This window comes from Berghia stephanieae, chromosome 5 (genome assembly GCF_034508935.2).
Source record: "Berghia stephanieae isolate SIO BIC M18660-M18661 chromosome 5, UCSD_Bste_1.3, whole genome shotgun sequence".
Lineage (NCBI taxonomy): Eukaryota > Metazoa > Mollusca > Gastropoda > Nudibranchia > Aeolidiidae > Berghia > Berghia stephanieae.
The window spans coordinates 52,401,184-52,421,507 of record NC_088364.1 but is presented as its reverse complement, the minus strand read 5'-3'; the positions used below and the strand labels follow the sequence as shown (position 1 = coordinate 52,421,507).

The 20,324-nt window shown below is 36.7% G+C and overlaps 2 protein-coding genes across 2 annotated transcripts; one reads left to right on the top strand and one right to left on the bottom strand.

The window, feature by feature from the left end:
* The first annotated feature begins 60 nt into the window (after positions 1 to 60).
* On the top strand, positions 61 to 18,693 carry LOC144973170 (SUMO-conjugating enzyme UBC9-B). The gene is made up of 7 exons (XM_078915293.1): positions 61 to 152; positions 10,108 to 10,185; positions 11,562 to 11,645; positions 13,292 to 13,364; positions 13,589 to 13,698; positions 15,325 to 15,404; positions 16,576 to 18,693. Exons 2-7 carry the CDS (start codon positions 10,120 to 10,122, stop codon positions 16,649 to 16,651), a joined length of 489 nt encoding a protein of 162 aa, XP_078771419.1. The 5' UTR covers positions 61 to 152; positions 10,108 to 10,119; the 3' UTR covers positions 16,652 to 18,693.
* Positions 7,775 to 9,372, bottom strand: LOC144973968 (uncharacterized). Its single transcript, XM_078916858.1, has 2 exons — positions 9,349 to 9,372; positions 7,775 to 8,410 (listed from the first exon to the last, which is right to left on the bottom strand). The coding sequence occupies exons 1-2, from the start codon at positions 9,370 to 9,372 to the stop codon at positions 7,775 to 7,777; spliced, it is 660 nt and encodes a 219-aa protein (XP_078772984.1).
* Positions 18,694 to 20,324: the final 1,631 nt, after the last annotated feature.

Genomic DNA, 20,324 nt, shown 5'->3' with positions numbered 1-20,324 from the left:
TTGATACAAGTCGTTGTGAACGATTGAATTCAACGCCATCAAATGATTATGAGAACCAGTGTGAGAACCAACGATACTTTAAACTTCCGGTTTACTCATCTGCAGAATTATTTTTCTCATTCATTGTTTGCAGTTCGCGCACACCAAATAATGTAAGTTTTTCTCTGGATTCAAATTCACTTTCACAGTTCTTTCCTTAAGTTAAATATTGATAATTTAATATTACAGTGTAAAGAATTTAGTTGCTGTAGTCCCGTATTTCTTTGACTTCATCAAATTTGATGGGAGGTGAAGTGAGGAGATGGATAGACATGAAGACGATCTTTTCTCCCATTGCTGGTGTTGGAGGGATGATGATCATCTTTTCAAATAGTCTCCCACACTATTATCACCGTACGGTGAAAATAGCCTGCACTGACACACTATTCACCGTACGATGATAATGATGTGGAAGGCTATATTCACTGTACGGTGATAATGGTGCGGGAGACTATTTTCACCGTACGGTAAATATATCTTGGTGGACGATTTCCGGTACTACCGCAAACTCGGGGACCCAATAATTTCTGGCCAAATTTTTTATATTTTTTTAGGCAAATTCGGGGACCCAAAAAATTGCTGGCCAAATCTTTTTTATTTTTTACGCAAACTCGGGGCCCCCAACTAATTTCTGGCCAAATTATTTTTTGGCCAAAATTTTTATTTATTTAATTAATTTTTTTTTGAGATCTAATATTTTTTAAAATATAAAATCTAGTTCGCTTCGAGATCTAAATATATCTATTTCTAGATTCATAGTAGATAATTAGATCTGGACAGGATTTTGTTTTGTTTTGTTGGTTTTTTTTCATATACTAGTAGTAAACAGTATTTATAACTCACCCTATACTGGATACCACTGCGAAAGATGGAGAATAATATGTTGAAGGGCTTCTTGGTGAGTCTTCCCGTATAGCTCCCTCCACATAAATTCATCCAAATGAGATTCCAGACTTGAAGCTACGTTTGCAGTTCTTCCAATAACACTCAATAGTGTTGGTGCATGCGCCTGTCTGGCACAGCGTACACAACGACAACAGTTTAGTTGAGACGGTATCCCGTTCCTGACACCTGCTGACCCGGTCACGGTGAGCGGTCAATCACCGAGAGGAATTTACCTAACGGGGATTGCCGTTTCACTCAATTAACAATGTTTTGTTTTATTGTCTGTTAGACACCCATATTGAATGAGTTGAAATATCACTACTTGGTATAAAAGTTTATATTTTCTACTTTTACTGTGTGTTTTTTATTTTTTCATAGTATTACTAGATTTCTCAATATAAGTTATCAATGGACGGTAACAAATTACACAAAAAATATAGCGGGTGCAACATTTCAAAAATTAGAGAGAAAAAAACGTTGCTATGGATTTGTCTGAATTTTATGTATTATAAAGACAAGATGTAAATACTTCTCCTCACAAACAACGTATTTTTCCTCAACAAAAATATATCCGCTACGAGCATTCAAACTCGTCAGTGTAGTTTGGGGCTGGTCTTTAACTGCATTGCGTTGATGACAAATCGCATTTTATTCATATCATTGATAATGCCGGATGCTCTTTTTTTTCCAATTTTGCTGTTGTTTGGTGACAGGTCTGTGCCTTGTTCTCCAAGAAGTCTAAGTCTAAACTTATATTGAGTGATGTGTGGTATGCAGTGGTACTCAAGGAGGTGTTGTTTTGGGATTATTTTGTTTGGAAAATATTTTCTGCATGTATCCGTGTACTGTTTTATTGCACTTTGAATATATTGGATTGTGTCTGCTTTGATTGATTTTGTGTGTGAAATAAAGTTGTGCACATGACCAGAAACACAAAACTTGAATGAAATATCGGACATCAAAACTTGTTCATTTTCGAATTGGATTTATGCAATTTCTGCCTTCGAGAGGATTCCGGCTTGTGTGTGTACTTGAGATATCTAGTTGAGGTTAGTTAGATACTTATCAGATTGGAGTGAACAACAAGATACAGTGATACAGTACAGCTAAGACTTAGATAGATCTATTCATTAACAAGTAAGAAGATGAGCTTAAACAGCAGTAGTAGGAAAGGTAGATCTGGCAGTGCCAGTACTAGTAGTGGCAGTAGTAGGAAAGAAAGCCCTGCACCGATGGGTACAAATAAGGCAAAAGCAAAAGCTGAGACTGAGACTTGCGGAAAATGTGAATATGTATGCAAAGAGATTGAGAAATGCTTACAGTGCGAGCTCTGTGACCAGTGGTTTCATACTTTGTGTGAAAAGATAGATGATGACACCTATCAACTGTTGAAGAAAGACTCAGAAAAAGAATGTCCGCTGCTGCATTACTACTGCTCTTAAGTCCTGCAACAAAGTGGCCTCAAAGTTCTTGGGCAATTTCATGCAGCTTGAAAAGGAAGTAGATAAACTCAGGAAAAAAGTAGAAGACGTAGATAAAAGTGTGAATATCATTCAAAAAGGTGAATTCACAGAGGAGATGATAGAAATAGTGAAATCAACAGCAAAGGATGAGATAGAGGCCTACCCTATGTCTGAGGCGAGTGAGATTAAGGAGAGACTCAAGAGAAGTACAGAAGAAAAGTCAGATAGAGTAAGACAAGATATAAATGAAATGAGGAAAATCAATGAAACTGAGGAGAAGAAGCAGGCAATGGTGAAAAAGAACCTGGAACTAGAAGAGGAGAGAAATGAAAGGGCTAAGAGAGTGAAGAATGTAATTATGTATGGCATACCAGAAGCTAAAGATGGCGACAACAAGGAAGATATAAGAAAAGCCCAAATGGTACTCAAAGAGTTGCAGGTTCATGGAAACAAAGACAGCCTCAACCCTATAGAGCAAGTGATCAGATTGGGCAGAAGAGAAGATAGACCAAGACCCATGAAAATAAGTCTGATGTCAACGGATCAGCGTAACACTGCTCTTAGGAACAGCAAACAGTTGAAAGACCATAAACGGGAATGCTTACAAAAGGTGTATATTGGAGCTGACCAAACAATTATGCAAAGAGAGCAGGCCAAGGAGTTAAGAGAGGAGCTGAAGAGAAGACGAGAAGCAGGGGAAGATGTAGTCATATATAAGAAAAGGGTCATTTTCAGGGAGAAGTTTAGTGAACAAATAAGAAAGAGAGACAGCGATGTTGGAGGAAATGACTGGGATTGGGATGAGGAATGACTATATTGGAAACGTGTCAGTCCAATTGCCCAAAATGTTTCTGAGCAAGGACTCGAAGACAACAAGAAAATTCAAAAAAGAGAAGTACCAGTAAATGATAAGGAGGGGCAGCACGTGAATATGAAAAATACCCTGAAGTTCATGTACACGAACGCAGACAGTGTGATGAATAAGAGAGAGGAGCTAAAGGCTATGGCAGAAGAAGAAGATCCAGATGTAATAGCAATAACAGAAGCTAAGCCAAAGAATGCAACAACACACCCAACCATAGCAGAGTTAGGTATTGAGGGATACACTATAATAGCTAGCAGAGATTTTGAAACTTCCGGCAGAGGAGTATACTTATTGGTGAGAGAGAACCTCAAGGTTAACCCCATAGAGGAACTCACAGATCACGACTTTAGGGAGAGCGCTTGGTGCTCGATTGGAGTAACTGGACAAAGTCAGATACTAGTAGGAGTGATTTATCGGAGCCCAAATAGCACAGGAGAAAATAATAGAGAGAATGTTGGAGATGATAAGGAGAGCATCACAAAAAAGCATTCAGAGATAATTATTATGGGAGACTTCAACATGCCGAAACTGGAGTGGAAAGGGATGGACGAACCAAAAGAGGGAAGCCTGGAGGAAAGTTTCATAGAAACCATCGAAGATTGCTACCTACAACAGATAATAAAAGAACCCACGAGACAGAGAAAAAACCAAAAGCCCAACGTATTGGACTTGATATTGATGGAGGAAGAAAATGACATAATCGACCTAAGACTGAGCCACCCACTGGGAAAAAGCGACCATGCGACCATATTCCTAAAACTGAGGGCGACATCAGAGACTGTAGATGAAAAACTGACACTCAGATATAGGAAGGCTGATCTAGAGAGTATGAAAGAGAAACTGGGGCATATCAAATGGGAGGAAATACTAATCGAGGACACCGTAGGAAACAACTGGAGTAGATTTACCAGAGTACTTAACCAATGCTTCGAGAAAAACATCCCGAAAAGCAGAGGGAACCGGGTTGGGAGAAGAAATCAACCTTGGATGACGCAGGAAGTGAGAGAGGCATTACGGAAGAAGAAGGCAGTAAATAGAAGATACTCTAGAAGCAAAAAGGAAGAGGATTGGGACAAATACAAAAGAGTGAGAAACGCAACTACTAAAATAGTCCGACAAGCGCATCAAAAGTATGAGAACAAGATAGCAGAGGAAACGAAAGAAAATCCTAAAGTATTCTGGAGTTATGTAAACAGTAAAATGAAGACAAGACAGGGAACCTGTGACATAAAAAAAGAAGATGGCACTTGGGCATCTGAAGATGAAGACAAGGCAGAGGTGCTAAATCTCTTCTTTGCAAGTGTCTTTACAGTGGAGAACCAGAAAAACTTGCCAGATATTGCTAAAAGAAGTAATATAGATACTACACAATGGCCGATTACTGAAGAGAGAGTAATGAAGAGACTACAAAACCTAAAGGAGAGTAAATCACCTGGACCTGACAAACTTCATCCTTACATCCTAAAAAACTTAGCAGTGCAGCTAGTAGAACCCCTAACCAAGATATTTAACCAGTCGATGAAAGAAGGAAGACTACCAAGGGAATGGAAAGAAGCTAACGTCACAGCCATATTCAAGAAGGGAGACAGAAAAAATCCAGAAAACTACAGACCAGTGAGCCTGACATCTGTCGTCTGCAAGCTCATGGAACAGCTGATTAGAGAAGAAATGGTTGATCATATGACCAAGAACAAACTATTCAGCAAAGATCAACATGGTTTCATGGCGGGAAGGTCTACAGTAACAAACCTACTTGAAACAATGGATGACTGGACGAGAGACCTGGAATTAGGCAACAATTTAGATGTCATATACCTCGACTTCAGAAAGGCATTTGACAAAGTTCCACACTGGCGCCTAATCAGGAAATTGGAACAGTATCAAATTAATGATCAGACAGTCAAATGGGTCCGAGATTTCCTCAAAGATAGAAGACAAAAAGTGATAGTGAATGGAACAGCATCAACAGAGAGACTGGTAACAAGTGGAGTTCCACAAGGAAGTGTACTGGGACCAGTTCTCTTCCTGATTTATATCAATGACTTGCCAGACAATCTATCGTCTAAATGTAAAATCTTTGCCGATGATACTAAGCTCTATGGAGTAGCTAATACAGAAGAAGAAAGAAACACCTTACAACAAGATTTGAAAAAGCTTGAAGAATGGTCCGAAATATGGCAGATGGAGTTCAATGTAGATAAATGTGCAGTTCTTCACCTAGGAAAAAACAACAGAGAAGCAAACTATATAATGAAAGAAAACCCCCTGCAGAAATCCAAGGGGGAAAAAGACCTAGGAGTATTTATTGATAGGAAGCTAAACTTCAAGAAGCAAATTAAAGATGTTCAATCTAAGGCTAGTAAAACACTCGGAATAGTGAAAAGAAATTTCAAGAATCTGAAAACAAAACACATGACTACCATCTACAAGACTATGGTTAGATCAAAGCTGGAATATGCTAACTGCATATGGTATCCGAAGTTTGAGGGAGACAAAGACTGTTTGGAAAGAGTGCAAAGGAGAGCAACAAAACTTATCACACACCTGAAAGACAAAACATACTGTGAGAGATTGAAAGAATTAAATCTCCCGACCTTAGATTACAGGAGAAGAAGGGGAGATATGATCCAAACATATAAAATAGTAAAGGGAATAGACAGGGTAGAGGCAGGATTCCTTAAACCAAACAAGAACATTCAGACACGAGGAAACAGCAAGAAACTGAAAAAAGAACGTTTTAAAACAAATGAAAGAAGGAACTTTTTTTCATCTAGAATTGTAAATAACTGGAATAAACTACAAGAAACCACAGTATCAGCAAAAAATTTGAATAAATTCAAAGCAGAGTTGGAGATAAGCAACACCCTAGGAAACAAGTTCAATTATAAAAATTGGTCCAATCATTAATAGATGAGGAGGAGCGAAGGAGACTACACCAAGTCTAAAAGCTCTATACAGAGGTATCCAGGTAGGTATCCAGGTATGACTATAGGCCTTGTTTATATTGTCGAAAATTAATCCAATACTGCATGCGTCGTCAATGATGAGTGAGTCATGGGTGCAGTTCTTTGTTTGTTGGAATATTGTAAGTGTAGACTTTGTAAGTATTTGTGGCAGTGGTTGCCAATGAATGATCTGCTGTGGTAAGCCTGTGGTGTAATGCGGTATTCTGTCCAATTCAGAGGCAATAGGACCATCCCTGAGGGTCAGTGGCTCGTGCATGAGATTTGAAAGTCTCTCCTGCGTTTTGGAGTTTGTTGTTATATTCTACTCTGTCGATATCAAACATGCAAGTGCAACCCGCTTCAAGGTTGATTTATTTATTATTAGCGTCTTGGCAATGAGAAAATACAAAGAAGCTAATGAGTCGTGTGTTCAATGTGTTTTATAATGTGTACTTTTTACACATAAATTATGAGTGTGCTCCTTGCTTGTCCAATGCCGTGTCAGTCCCATAGACTAAAAGAATGTCATTAGAATAATTTGAACATTTAAATGGTTTCTTGCGGGCACGTTTCTATTTCTGTGTTAAACAAATCATACCACATGTCCTACATAATGAATTCACTGCTTGGTTATGACTTGCAATTGTGTGGTCCATGCTGTAAGAGAAATCAAAATTGACTGAGTGATGTAAGCAATGATATAGTGAATTAATGAATAAAATGAGTTCTAAAACACTCTGTATTACTTCTCATATCCACGCATACATAACAGCGTACATAAAATTTGGAAAAAGAAAAACCAAATACTTCACCCAATTTGGTGAAAGAAAAGGGGGGGGGGGGGGCAGGAAAATTCTAACAAGCAGTTGAGCTAAGTTGAGGCCCAACACACAATGTCATTTAAAATTAAACATTAGCAAGATAATTCAAATTATGCAATTTAAAAATCAAATTAACTCATCATTGAAAAAAATAAAAATATAATTAACAATAAAACCGCAGCGAAATATTACGTTTCAAGAACAAGGCTAAAGAGGTAATATCATTATTACCTGACCTACCGCGGAAAAATAATCATTACAAAATAATGAAAACTGAAGAGTAAATGAAACTTACCTCATTTCGTAGTAAAACTTGTGCCTTGTGAATCACACCCAAAAAAATTTGAAGTTTATAGCAACGTTTTTTTAGAATCCTGAGGTAATTACAAGTAATTTTATTTAAATGTTATAGAAAAATAGGTGAATTTGAATCACGGCTTGTGGAATAAGTACTGGAGATATTGAAATAAAAATTGGACCGATGGAAAGAGGAAGTCTGCGAGAATTCTTTGCATTTTGGGTGGAATTGCATCGTCACGAAGATCGTGAGGTTAATTGGTACGGAAATCATCCATTGGTATCACCCAATGCACGTCAAATCTACGTTCTGGGAATTGATATCGGCTGACCGCTGTTGACCCCGGTTACCTGTCGGGTGAGGTTACGTCGGCGCTCGGAACAGCGGGAAACTAAACGGTCAGATTTATAGTGCAGTTTAGACGCCGTGCTGGGGGTCAACAAAGTTAGCTGTGTGGTTCACCACCAGGTGTTGGTATGGAGGTTGGCTATCCCGTTGTATGCAGCCCAGCCGTCACTGTGTATAGTGGAACCGGGGGCGATGTGCTCCCGAATAAGTGGCAACAGTCTAGCCGCTGATTTGTCGTTATCCACGACCACTAAAAATCCCTGTCCCGTCTCCCTACACACACCACCAAACACCCACTGTTGCTCAGCAACTCGGCCCGCGTTGTTTTTCCTTTTGGCCACTAGACTTTCGTCGATCTCGACTGTGAGGCCTGGACCACCTATTTTGTACAGGTTGTTCAAAAGCCACCACGAACAAATGACTCGGAAAAAACCATACCACTGTAAAACAGAATTTTCACTCACTCCAGTGAGCCCTGTACTGTTTAGGATCGGCTCCTTGAAAGCCCACAAAAGGAGCAGCTCAACAATTTTCCTCAGAGGAAGACACTGATGTTCAAAGAACGATCCTCTCCTTAAGGGAACTTTGACACTCTTGTGGGTAGGGCAACGCCAGTACCTGTTGTCACTTGTGGCACTTTTCTTTATAAGAGTGGTGACTCGATTGCAAGTCGCACAATTTGGTGGGTTTCTTGTTAATAAACCTTTAGTCTGAAGAAAGAGAATAGCGTCTTCTTCTGTCCTCGTCTGAGCATATAACTTGTAACGCCATTACGAGAATCGAAATGCCGCGGCGCGAAAAACACAAACACACCAGACAAAAAAAAAACGGCAAAAAACCCCACGTGAAATCCAAATGATTGAACACGTCAAAAAATGTTTTACTGTTTTTATTACCCATTTTCAAATATACGTTTATTTGTTCAAAAACGGGTTCAAAAACGTATAAAAGCATTATACATTAAATTCGCACATAATGATAAAACACATAAAAAAGAAAATGCCAATCTGGCATACAACGATAAGAATCTGGCATACAACGATAAGCAACATCCGGTGTCATCATTCCAGGCGGCAGACCGTATCTAGGGTAAACTAAGCAAGAGAGACTCGCGTACTGTGAAAATGGCCTGCTGACACACTATTCACCGCCGTACGGTGATAATGGTGTGGAAGGCTATATTCACTGTACGGGGATAATAGTGTGGGAGACTATTTTCCTCGTACGGTAATATCTTGGATGAATTTCACTGTATGGTGATAATAGTGTGGGCGTGGGGAACCACTTTCACCGTAGGCTATAATATTCACTGTACAGTGATAATGGTGTAGAAGTAGAAGGCTATATTCAGTGTACGGTGATAATAGTGTTGGAGACTATATTCACTATAATGGTATGGAAGGCTATGTTCACTGTATGTAGTGTGTAGACGATTTTCACCATACTCATACACGGTGAAAATAGCCTGTCACACTATTTTCACCGTACAGCGATAATGGTGTAGAAGTAGAAGGCTCAAGATAGACAGAGAGATCAAAATCACTTTTTCTCGAGTTGTGAATATCTCATAATCATACAGTCGAGCCACGCTCTCCCCGGCCAGGCGGAGTTGTCATACCAGTAAGTAAGGTCGCGGGTTCGAGACCCCATCGCTGCCACGAAATTGAAAAGCTTAATCGGTAACTGGACCTAATTCTGTATCCCCCATTCCGCTGGTATTGTTAGAGTTAGAGCTTTGGGAGGCCTTCTGAAAGCTCCTCGTCCTAAGGCAGGGAACCCAAATATTCGCTCAACTATTCCTAAGAAAAAATACAACCTAGTACCTTTAACTACCCCTAATAAGAAAAACAAACGACCACTAGTTATCCCTAATAGAAACAAAAAATAACCCTAGGACTGCTTTGCACTGCCTTTCAATACGTCACAAATCAAAATGGCGGCCGATAATCAAAACAATGATCAAATTAGGAAATTTTAAACTTTCACAATTCTATCAGTATCAGGGTTTGTTTTATATAATGACAAATTGAATAAATAAACGTCTGACAAAAGGTACAAATTGAAAGAAATGGTATAACGAGGAACTTTCGGGAGGCCTCCCTAGCTTTTGTTCTCGGCAAACTTTTTTTTTTAACCCGTCTGCACGCAGGAAGAAAATGATGTCGGATCGATTTCGAATGGACCAGATGCTGAGGCTCCTACGTCACAGTTCGTTTCCTGGCTTCTGATTGGCTATTACATACAGTGAAAATAGTCTGTCAGGCTGGTTAGGTGCAAAGAGAGATTAGTGTAATTGGTACATTGGCTGCTTGGTACAAAAATATAAATTCACACTTTTATGTAAGCACACACTTCTTGATTCCTGAGGACTGGACTTATAAATTGAGCCTATAACTAAATAACCTGTCAACGTTTAATTTGTGTAAATCATTCCTATCTTCAGTAACAAGTCAAAATGTCTGGAATTGCTCTTGGTCGATTGGGAGAAGAAAGGAAGGCCTGGAGGAAGGACCATCCATTTGTAAGTTTTGACAGCTACCAAGCTGCAATTTTTTTCAATGTAAAGTAGAATTATGATTTTGCACTCACAACATAATCACATCATATGGTATCATAATACATTGATGATGTGCAATACAGTACTTGCTGGATTCCAGCACACTGGAGCATCAGGTTTCAGCTGCTAGAATCCAACGAGTGCTGTAACCTTTTAAATGATCCATAGGACAATTTTTCACTCATGATGATTATTGATTTTATTTTTAGAATACAAAAATAACACAGACATATGTAAAGAACATATACATCACACCAGAACATTTTTATGGGAGACTCTTGATTACTTGCTCAACTTAATTCCATTGTTCATTGTTAGTTGCATTTGCGTAATAGAGAAAGATCATTCTTCATTTTTCAGACCTGTCGACTCTCTCGAATTTATCCTGATATTATATATAATTCCTATTATACCAGGAAAAAAAACCACAAAACGTCGTTATCATAAATTGCAACAAGATCAGCAGCAGCAGCAACACTACCACATTCATTGTCACATACAACTTTTTGTTTAGTTCCCAGAATTTTGACTCTAAAAAGTTGACAGGTCTGATATTACATCATAAAAATATGAGTGGTTTTGGAAAACATAGCCACACAAAGTGAAACGAAGATACAGGGGAAAGCAGAATTGGCAACCCGAAAGCTTAAAATAATTTTTTTGGACTTTGCCTGTGATGGGCCTTTATTAATCTATTTCACTGCTTGATGAAGTAGTAGTGTAGACGATCATATGATTTTGTGGAAATACAATATTAATTTTTAAATGATGTTGTGGGGTTATTGGTTCAAACTGTAGATTAGGATTTTTATTTTATTATCGCAAAACAATGACCAAACTGGCAGATCTTTTGATTTGGAATTCGATTTAAAAAAATTTTTTTTTTGCAATGCCTTGATGAGTTGATGCCATATATTTAAGATGTAATAGCAATTCATATTCGGTAAGGATGAGAATGATTGAAATACAGCATTGACAAAGAGAATATTTTATTACTTATGATGCAATCATGTAAAAATCGAATAAACAGCAATATATGGGATGTGATTGTGGATGTTTTTTCTAATATATTTTTTGTTATATTAGGAGGGAAGTCTAATCTTAAACAAGCACTGGTCTTGCAGTTTCATATTTCAAATTTCTTGAGAGTCAGTATTTCATATTTGTATTCTTTGAAAATTCAAAATAAATATATTGGCAATTTTCCTGGCGTAAAAATTATGATTGCCATTTCCTCCATTATTTTTCTGTAGAAATGATTGGTCGAGAGCGTTAAACCCCCCCCTCCCCCCCATTTAACATGATGTATTCTTTAACAAAGTCATTCTCTTCTTTTTCAGGGCTTTGTTGCAAAACCTGTAAAGAATCCAGATGGCACCCTGAATCTTTTGAATTGGGAGTGTAGAATTCCAGGCAAAAGAGGGGTAGGTCTTGATTAATAGTTTTTTTCTAAATGTTTTACGCGGCTTGCAAAAGGTAGGTTTTTATATAATTATAGTTGGTTTTTTGAGGTGTAATAATCATTAATGATGCATTTGAAAAAGTGAATTTTTAATTCATTCAGAAAGCTTTTATGAAATTCAGATAATGAGACAAACCAATTTCCCGTGTAACTTTGTCAACATGCAAAATGACAAATATTGTCCGCTTGATGTAACTCATTACATATAACATATAAATGCCTTTTTTTTATTATGTTGCAAATGAAGATGTGACTATGTGGTACTGGATGCCTAGGGTTCGAGTCCTGCTCTGAGCGGTGCTTAGTTGAGTCCTTGGAAGAGGCTCTTAACTCACATTCTGTCATTGCACTCAGGTGTAAAATGAGTACATGGCATTGTGATGTCTGTCTAATGTAATGTTGCCTAACTTGTGTTACTTCTTGACCTACGAGTTAAATGTTGCTGTTGGCCGGAGACCTTTTGTGAAGCGCTTGAGCATGTTTTGCGGATATTACTCTATTTAAATGCTCAAGGACAAGAATGATACGTTCAGCTTATCTAAAGTGTCTATGGTTAGAGTGTTTAATATCTGATGTGCTTATCTTTGACACATCTGGTTCCAGTGCTATCTGGTTAATATGGTGGGAGCTCTAGATTTAGTGAACTATTTATTGTTTACTCAATGTTCTGATGGCTTTAATTTCACCTTTGAGAATCTCCCACACCTCTTGCCCTTCTGGGGAATAAAACAAAAGACAGTGCAACTTTAAACACACAAACACAATTAGGAAAATGTGTAAAAATATAAACAAGGTTGCCAATATTCCGTATATTTTCGGAATTCAGTATGTTATAAATCCTCAGTGTATTTTCCAATCACCTGCTAAACTGAAAACAGTAAGTATATAATGTCCTAAGAAAGGGTTCTATCTATGTGCATGATCCCCAGCAAGTCCGGGAAATCCGGAAAAGGTCTGGATTTTTCCAGGGGGGGGGGGGTCAGGATGTCGGGCAATTTCTGGTACAAGTACAAATGTGCCAGTTTATGGGTGCCAGCTTTGTTTGATTTTTAAAGCATTTCTTTATTAGATGTTGCTTGTCTATGTACACCCTTTTTTCACTAATATTTTTCATGCTGTTTTGAGGATTTACATAAATTTATGCATGTAAGCGTGGGATATATTATAAAGGTTCTCATATCTTATTCATACTTTTTTCATTATTTGTTACCGAGTTTGTGTTAAGTAAAAGCAAAATTGAATTAATATCTTTGATAAGGAGGTATTAAATCAGAAAAAGAAATGTTTATAAAGACAAACTTTATTAATCGGTTATTTCCCTTTACAAATCATTGAAATATATACTCTTATTTTATTTCCTGCAATGATTTTTTCAGGTCAGCTTGCAATAAAACTTTGTGCCAGTAAAACTGCAGCCTCCAAAGTTTTAGCCCCATCTTTCTCATTTTTTAAAATGTTTTAACCCAATCCTGATTGTAGGCTGCCACACCCAACCTCATGTTTCATTGATTATTGTCCTGGTTTTTATGTTTTATTACGTTCTGCATGATTGAATTAGAAGGGTAAATCTTACTATGTTTTTTTTAACTCATTCCCTTCATTTTTCAGACACCATGGGAAAGTGGCCTTTACAATCTCAGAATGCTTTTCAAAGATGATTATCCCAGCTCTCCTCCAAAATGTAAGAAGTGTTAGGCCTATCACTTTTCTGCTACATTGATTTCAGCCTAAATTCAGTTCATTATTGCTCAGGGCCGAAGTTTTTGTTTACACTTTATTTATTTATATTTCTGATTAAGTTACAGTACCTTATTTTATTTATTGTTTACCAGAGAGAGAAAAGTCTAATTATACATTTTTACGGTATGGCAATATTCGATTCATAACATTGCTTTTGTTTTTCAGGTAAATTTGAACCTCCTCTTTTCCATCCTAATGTATATCCGTCAGGAACTGTTTGTTTGTCTTTACTGGATGAGGAAAAAGACTGGAGACCAGCTGTGACTATAAAACAGGTCTGAGTTCTGATAACCTTGAGTAACCCCTTTTACAGATTTAAAAAAAAAACTTTTCTAACCAACTAGGAGGCACAAATTACAATTCATTATTTGTTTTGATTGTTATGAAGTCTGATTTCTGATTCTTCTTTAAAAGAATTGGTGCTCAATATTTGCACATTTAGGTTACTTTAGCCCAAATCTCATTGTAAAATCATTAAATGTGCACAGATACAAAGCATTTTTTTTTTTTTTTGTTTACACCATGCTCAATACACTCTATAATGGTCTATTTATTCCCCTTGAAGGCCATATGGAGATTGAGATAGAATTCCAAATCATAAAGTACACATTGATTAGTTTGTTTCACTCTTACAATTTACCTCACTTCATAGAGTTTGTGTTCAAGAGTCCTGCTTTCTTGTTAGCTTTGTTTTCTCATTTTTAAAGTTATCCCCATTAATTTACATACATTATGCATGTTTGCACAGGATTTAGTTTGGATGAAATTAGATCTTATTTTTGCCTTATTTTTTCATTTTGTCGAGTACAATCAATAATATAAATAAAATGAAAAAAAAAGTTTTCTTATTCAGAAATTCATGATAAAGATTACACTTAACTAATAGATGCAATTGGTGTAACTAAGGTCTGGAAGTACAGTTGCACTAGACAGCTTATTAATGTACACAAACTTTAATAGTACTGAATACTGTTCATTGATGTGGTTTTGGGTCTGTGTTGTTTTGCTCTTGGTGCTCTGTTTTCACTTTCCGAAAATTTGGTTGCTGTGTCTTTGAAATTCATGAATTTTTTATTTAATCAGGTTTTCTCAACTGGCATATGGGGCACTTAATAATTCAGCTCGGTATGTTGTGGTGAAGAAAACGTCATTCATGAGTTATGGAGTGGCTATTACGAAAGGCCATTATTTTCTCAAACAAATCTTTTGGAGGAAATAAAATTTAATTGATAGTTTGAACAGATAAAACAATACAGTTGGATGGTTAGATTGACAGACTGATAGATGGAAATGTTGCTTCGATGTATGGATTGATGCATGCGAATAGAAAAGTTAATTTTGAATATGAATTTTTTGTGTATTAGAGCAAATGTTTGGGGGAATGGGGCTGAATCGAATGGTGGGATTTAAAATGTTGAAAAACAATGATTTAAAGATTTATATGAATTGTGACCAGTAACTCATCCTACAACATGGTTCAAATGCGGGAAGGCATCATTACGTCACATCACAGGAAATGGCCCACTCCATGCATCTTCATGATAAGGGCTGTCCCTGCTGCATCTTACTGTAGAAAGATACTGATGTGTGCATAAATTATTTGGTCGTTGGATCTTGAAATTAAATATCAGGGAGTGTCTGATGTTTTGTAAACTGCTTTTCCCCTCTGGATTTTTAAAAGATACTTATTCCACGGAAGTTTTTTCAAGATGGCACAGTGCTTAAATATTTAGTGTTTTTCGAAAAGTGAAATGCATCCACCAGGTCTACCATTGTTTTATGGTCTGGATCATGTGTGTTCATCCTAATTTCTTGAAATATTTACCTCTCACTTAACTTTGTCCCCATTTCAGTGTTTTCTTATTCTTATATATTATAATTTCATTCCTGTTTTCTTACAGATTCTTTTGGGTATTCAAGAACTTTTGAATGAACCAAATATTAAAGATCCCGCCCAAGCAGAAGCTTACACAATTTACTGGTATGTGAAATGTCTTATCAAACTATTCTTATACATTGGCTCTTCTTGGCAATAGCATTTTTAAAATATCATTTCAAAGATTCATTGTCAAAGAATTATTTTATCATGATTTTTTTTCTCCCCATTTTAAGGGACTGTCTGCGTTTAATTAGCCTGATAGTAGTTACTTAAATTCAAAGTGTGCCCAGCCTTTTCAAGACCTACTTTCATTTTGTGATCATTATTTTTATTTCATTGTTTCATTCTGTCCACGTGCATTAATTTGACATTGATTTCTAAATTATTATTAGCCATTTATTTTATTATTTCCGTTGTTGAATTAGCTTTATTGATTTGACTTTCATGATGAATGGAATGAAGAAACCAGAGGCATTTCGTTTTCTAGACTTGGACAATTTTACAGTGGATGTAGAACCTAAATCTAAGAGTATTGTTTAAGTTTTAATCATAGACTCAGTTGTGAATGTATATATTCCTAGAAAAACCTTTTGTAAATTTTGTAAGGACACTCTGGTATATCACTGTCATCATTTTTCTCTTCTGGTATTTCTCTTATTGTGAAGGCCTTTCTTCAATTAAACATTAAAAAAATACAGAATTGGATAACCAAGAATAGGTTACAACTCACATTTTTTTTGTGGGGTGAGGGGGATCACCTATTGAGGGCTCTGCTCTGAAAAAGAAAAAAACAAACCCACCCAATCATGTGTTTGTTACTATGTTACAGTGCCAATAATATACACGATCCTTCCTGTATGCAAATTTTACATTTTCATACTGCTCAGCCAACATTAAGTTAGCTGTATGCGGAAAGCTACTCATTTTCTGCAAAAGCGGATACCGGGCTGATAAAGGCTATGACTTGGAAGTAATATGGGGTGAAAATTGGCTTGATTGTTGTGTTGCGGGCTTTGCACATATCCTTTACTCTTGTCTCTGTTGTGGATTAGTCCTTGTGCAAGGTGAGAACTAAACATGTCATATACATTTGAATATTGTTATTGTTTTTAACTAAGTTCAACAGAGTTGGAATGATCATTAAAATTTTAGAAAACCATTTTTGTCAACGAAGAGCAGTAAACATCCAAATTGGAGTGGAAATGGCTGAATTCCTGAACTTTTTTCTAATACATACAGTTTTTTGTTTGTTTGTTTTTTTTTCTAATTTCAGTCAAAACAGAGCAGAATATGAAAGGAGAGTTCGGGAACAAGCAAACAAGTTTAAAGACCCGTCGTACAACAAATGATTTGTTTCTGATGTAAGAAAATGAGGCCCGGCATTTCATTTATCAATGATTTTCATACTTTTTTGTCATATTTTTACACATGTCTATTTTTAAAACTACAGGCAATGATTCTGTGAAAGCATTTTGTGCATAAATTAAGTTCATTTACCACTACTGATACATTTGTAACTTACTGTTGACATGTTCATTGTCACTCAACCCACAAAGCGTCATAGGCCAGGTTCCTCTCTCTCTCTTCATTTCCCTTTCTCTATCTTATTTTACTTTAGTCTATGGAAGATACCAACCAGTCCGAAGTGACTTATCCATCAAAATGTGCCTGATTTTTTAATTGATTCTTTTTTTGTTTGTTTTTGGGTGCTTTTTTGCAATTAAAAAATGATGGTTACTTGACTAAGTTAATATAAAGGCAACAATGTTTTGCCATGAAGTCGTCATCAGTCTTAGATGCTAACAAAGAACTATCCAACAACAGTGTTAGGGTTTTTTGTAACCAAAAATACAACTAAATATTTAAAGCAATCTGACAACTTCGAACCTCAGCAAATATCAACCAGCTCATGTTTTTTGTACCCTTTTAATGTTTCCAATTTAGAATACCAAACTTTTCAGTGACTATGCCAAGAAGTCCATTGTAATGATTTCTCTTACCCACCCCCCTGTCATTGGTCATCCTCTTCCTTTCTTTTCCTCCTTTAATGCTGTGTGTTCTATCCCCTTATATCTGTTATCCAACATGCTTTCTGTCTTTGTCTTGGAATGAGATTACTTGTTGTTTTTTTTCTGGCTGGGAGGATACAGTCGAAAGCATAGTTAGTGTTTTGGGAGATGATATTTTTTTCCTTGTAAATGTTACGTATGTATTATTATATATTATTTTTTATGTAGGCATTTGAGTGTATTCCTCTTTGTTGGATTTTGTACTTGTGTCCGGATGAGACTTATGGGTGATCTCAAACTAATTACATTGGTGGTATGCTCTTGGAATCTACGTCTGATCCCTATTTGAACGAATTCCCCTTTGTCTGCCTTATTCGTGGATGCTTTAATTGTAATTCTAGACCTTTTTACTATCCCATTTTCTTCCTTTTTACTGGCGCTGATATGACCTCATGTGTTGCAAGCACCGTAAAACCCTTAAAAACGAAACAAACAAATCCTTTTATGCAGTGAAAGTAACATCTAATAACTTATTGGATTGATTGATTTTTTAAATTATACCTATATGGAGGTGTAAATCTATGAGTTTTGCTTTAACACTGGTGGTTGTCACAATTGGCACTTTGTGGGTTAGCATGTTAATGGTCATCTTTTTTTTTTCTTTTATGGTTATCTTTTATATCATTACTTATGAACTCTTTCTGTTACATTGGCATGTGTACGTCGGAAATCTCAAACAATTATTGATTCCCACTTAGGTAAAGTTTTGTAACTCGTATTCCATATTCTTATGTGGGAATTCCAGAATTATTTTTTTTTTAAAGGAACTCAGAAATGCGATGCGTGTTGATCAATTACTTACAGAATTCAAGATATTCCATTAGATAGAATGAAATTGATATCAACCAACTTTTTGTTATTGTTTTTAGCCAGCCATTTTTTTATGAGTTGTTCTCACTAAATTGTATTAATCAGACTATAAACGTTTAAGGGTACACACAGTTTTGTGTGTTGGTACGTTATATCAAGCTGGCAGGTGTGATTAGTTTTTTTAACTAAACGAAGTGCATCAATAGTGCATTTGTTTGGCTTCATATTTCATATGGCTAAAGTTAAGATTTTCAGTTTTCCACCCATTGTACGTGTCACCTCAAGCACACGATGCAACTAATTTGAGATATCCATGCTGCACTGTTGGTAACTAAAAGTAAGGAATATGTTGTATCTCATATTGCGGCTAAGACTAGTCTGGAATTTTCATACATGAATATAATGTACAAAAGAATGGATATTGCATATATATTGTTGTAAATTTGGTATTTTGAAAACATCAATGCATAGATTAATCGTTGTCAATATTAAAACAAAGGAACAATAACAAACATATGTTTTATTTCTCTTATTTTTTTTCTTCTATATTCAAATATCAATCTTTTTCCCCTCAGATTACTTGAATCAAATTTGCTGTGGTTCAACCAGATTCTTCTTTTATGAGGGTTTCTTTTTTTTTTTTTTCAAAAGAGCTCACTCCACCTCTAAATTGTTTCAACTTTCTCTCGCAACACGAGTGATAAAACAAGGGTTTGGGAAAACATCTTTTGTCAAGCGGGTCAAATCTTTGTGCTGCAACATTTCCTCTATCATCTTCCTTTTTAATGGCGCTGAAATGACTTAATAATGTCACAAGTGCTGTAAAGCCCCCTTAAGATGTTGTGATTGTTTTGCCTCTGTGCATAGCATCAATACATATCACAGAACTCTGTTCAGTATCTTCTCCTACAATACATTGTATAAAAGGAACAAGGTCGTCTTCACTCAGCTCTTTGATACTGATTTTGGACCTTGATGATGTGCCTTTAGGTAAACTATTCACAACATCTGCCAGTCAAATTTAAACAGCAGCAATGGAACATAGCAGGTGTGTGTGTAGAGTGTGATACAAACTCAGTCGCTAACACATCACATCCAGTTGATGATTTGCATAACCAACACCTCTCCTCTGCTTATTCTTATCACTTCACCGTTGGTTCCAATTGCCAAGCGCGATGATTTGCTAATTGTTGGCTACGACAGTTAATAAATGTGACACAGCGAATCCCCAGCCCCTTGTAACATTTCGCGTATAAAGTATCAATAACGTAAATAAATCAAGTCCCCTTTATTAATCCTGCAGAGGAAATTGGTCTTAAGGTCTATTACATGAGAAGACTGGAATAACCCAGATGTCAACCTCAGTACCACAAAGTGATATAGGCTCGTTAGAGAGAGGTGACTTGTTCCAAGGCCACATAGCAAAGTGGATCGTTGGAGCTCGGTACATTTCGCAAACCATGCTGGCCCCTGCCCTCTGTGTCAAGTCGTTGCGGCAAGCACAATTTTTATTTCAAGGAAACCGTACTCGAGTGTATTGCCGAAATATGCATATTGGGCCTTTAAGTGAAATTTTATCAAGTACCGTGCAACCTCTGGATAACCACAACTCCTGGAGAGTAACATTGACCTCTGGTCCCGATATTTTTGCTGTATGTTAGTAGTAAAGCCCCAAAATAGTGACATAAATTTGAGTAAAACCCCTGTTTAACAATAATCGACTGTTGATACCAGACCATCCTCATCTCGTTCTCTTTAATTAAAAAAAACGCTTTTTTTCCCTCCCAGTAAGCTGGCATGGCAGTTTTTTGCAATAAAATATCCACGATGTTGTAACCAAATACCCAAAATTTGCAAGCAAAATACAACTAAGATTTTCGTTAAAAAACTGATAAGTTCTCAAAAGAGAAAGGTGGGACTATTGGTAGAGTGAGATTAACTGAAGAAATGATCAGATTACAAAACGCTGACATTTTAAAAAGTCCACAAAGCTGTTGCAGGCATCCCTACCCTCACTTTAACATTTCAGTTACAATTGACAGATAAAATAAAACCTCTGGGTGGGTTTCCTGGCCTCCCATAGTGGGCAGGGAGGTACTTACTGTGTCTTCTATCCCGCTATATCTATTTTCCAACTTTCTGT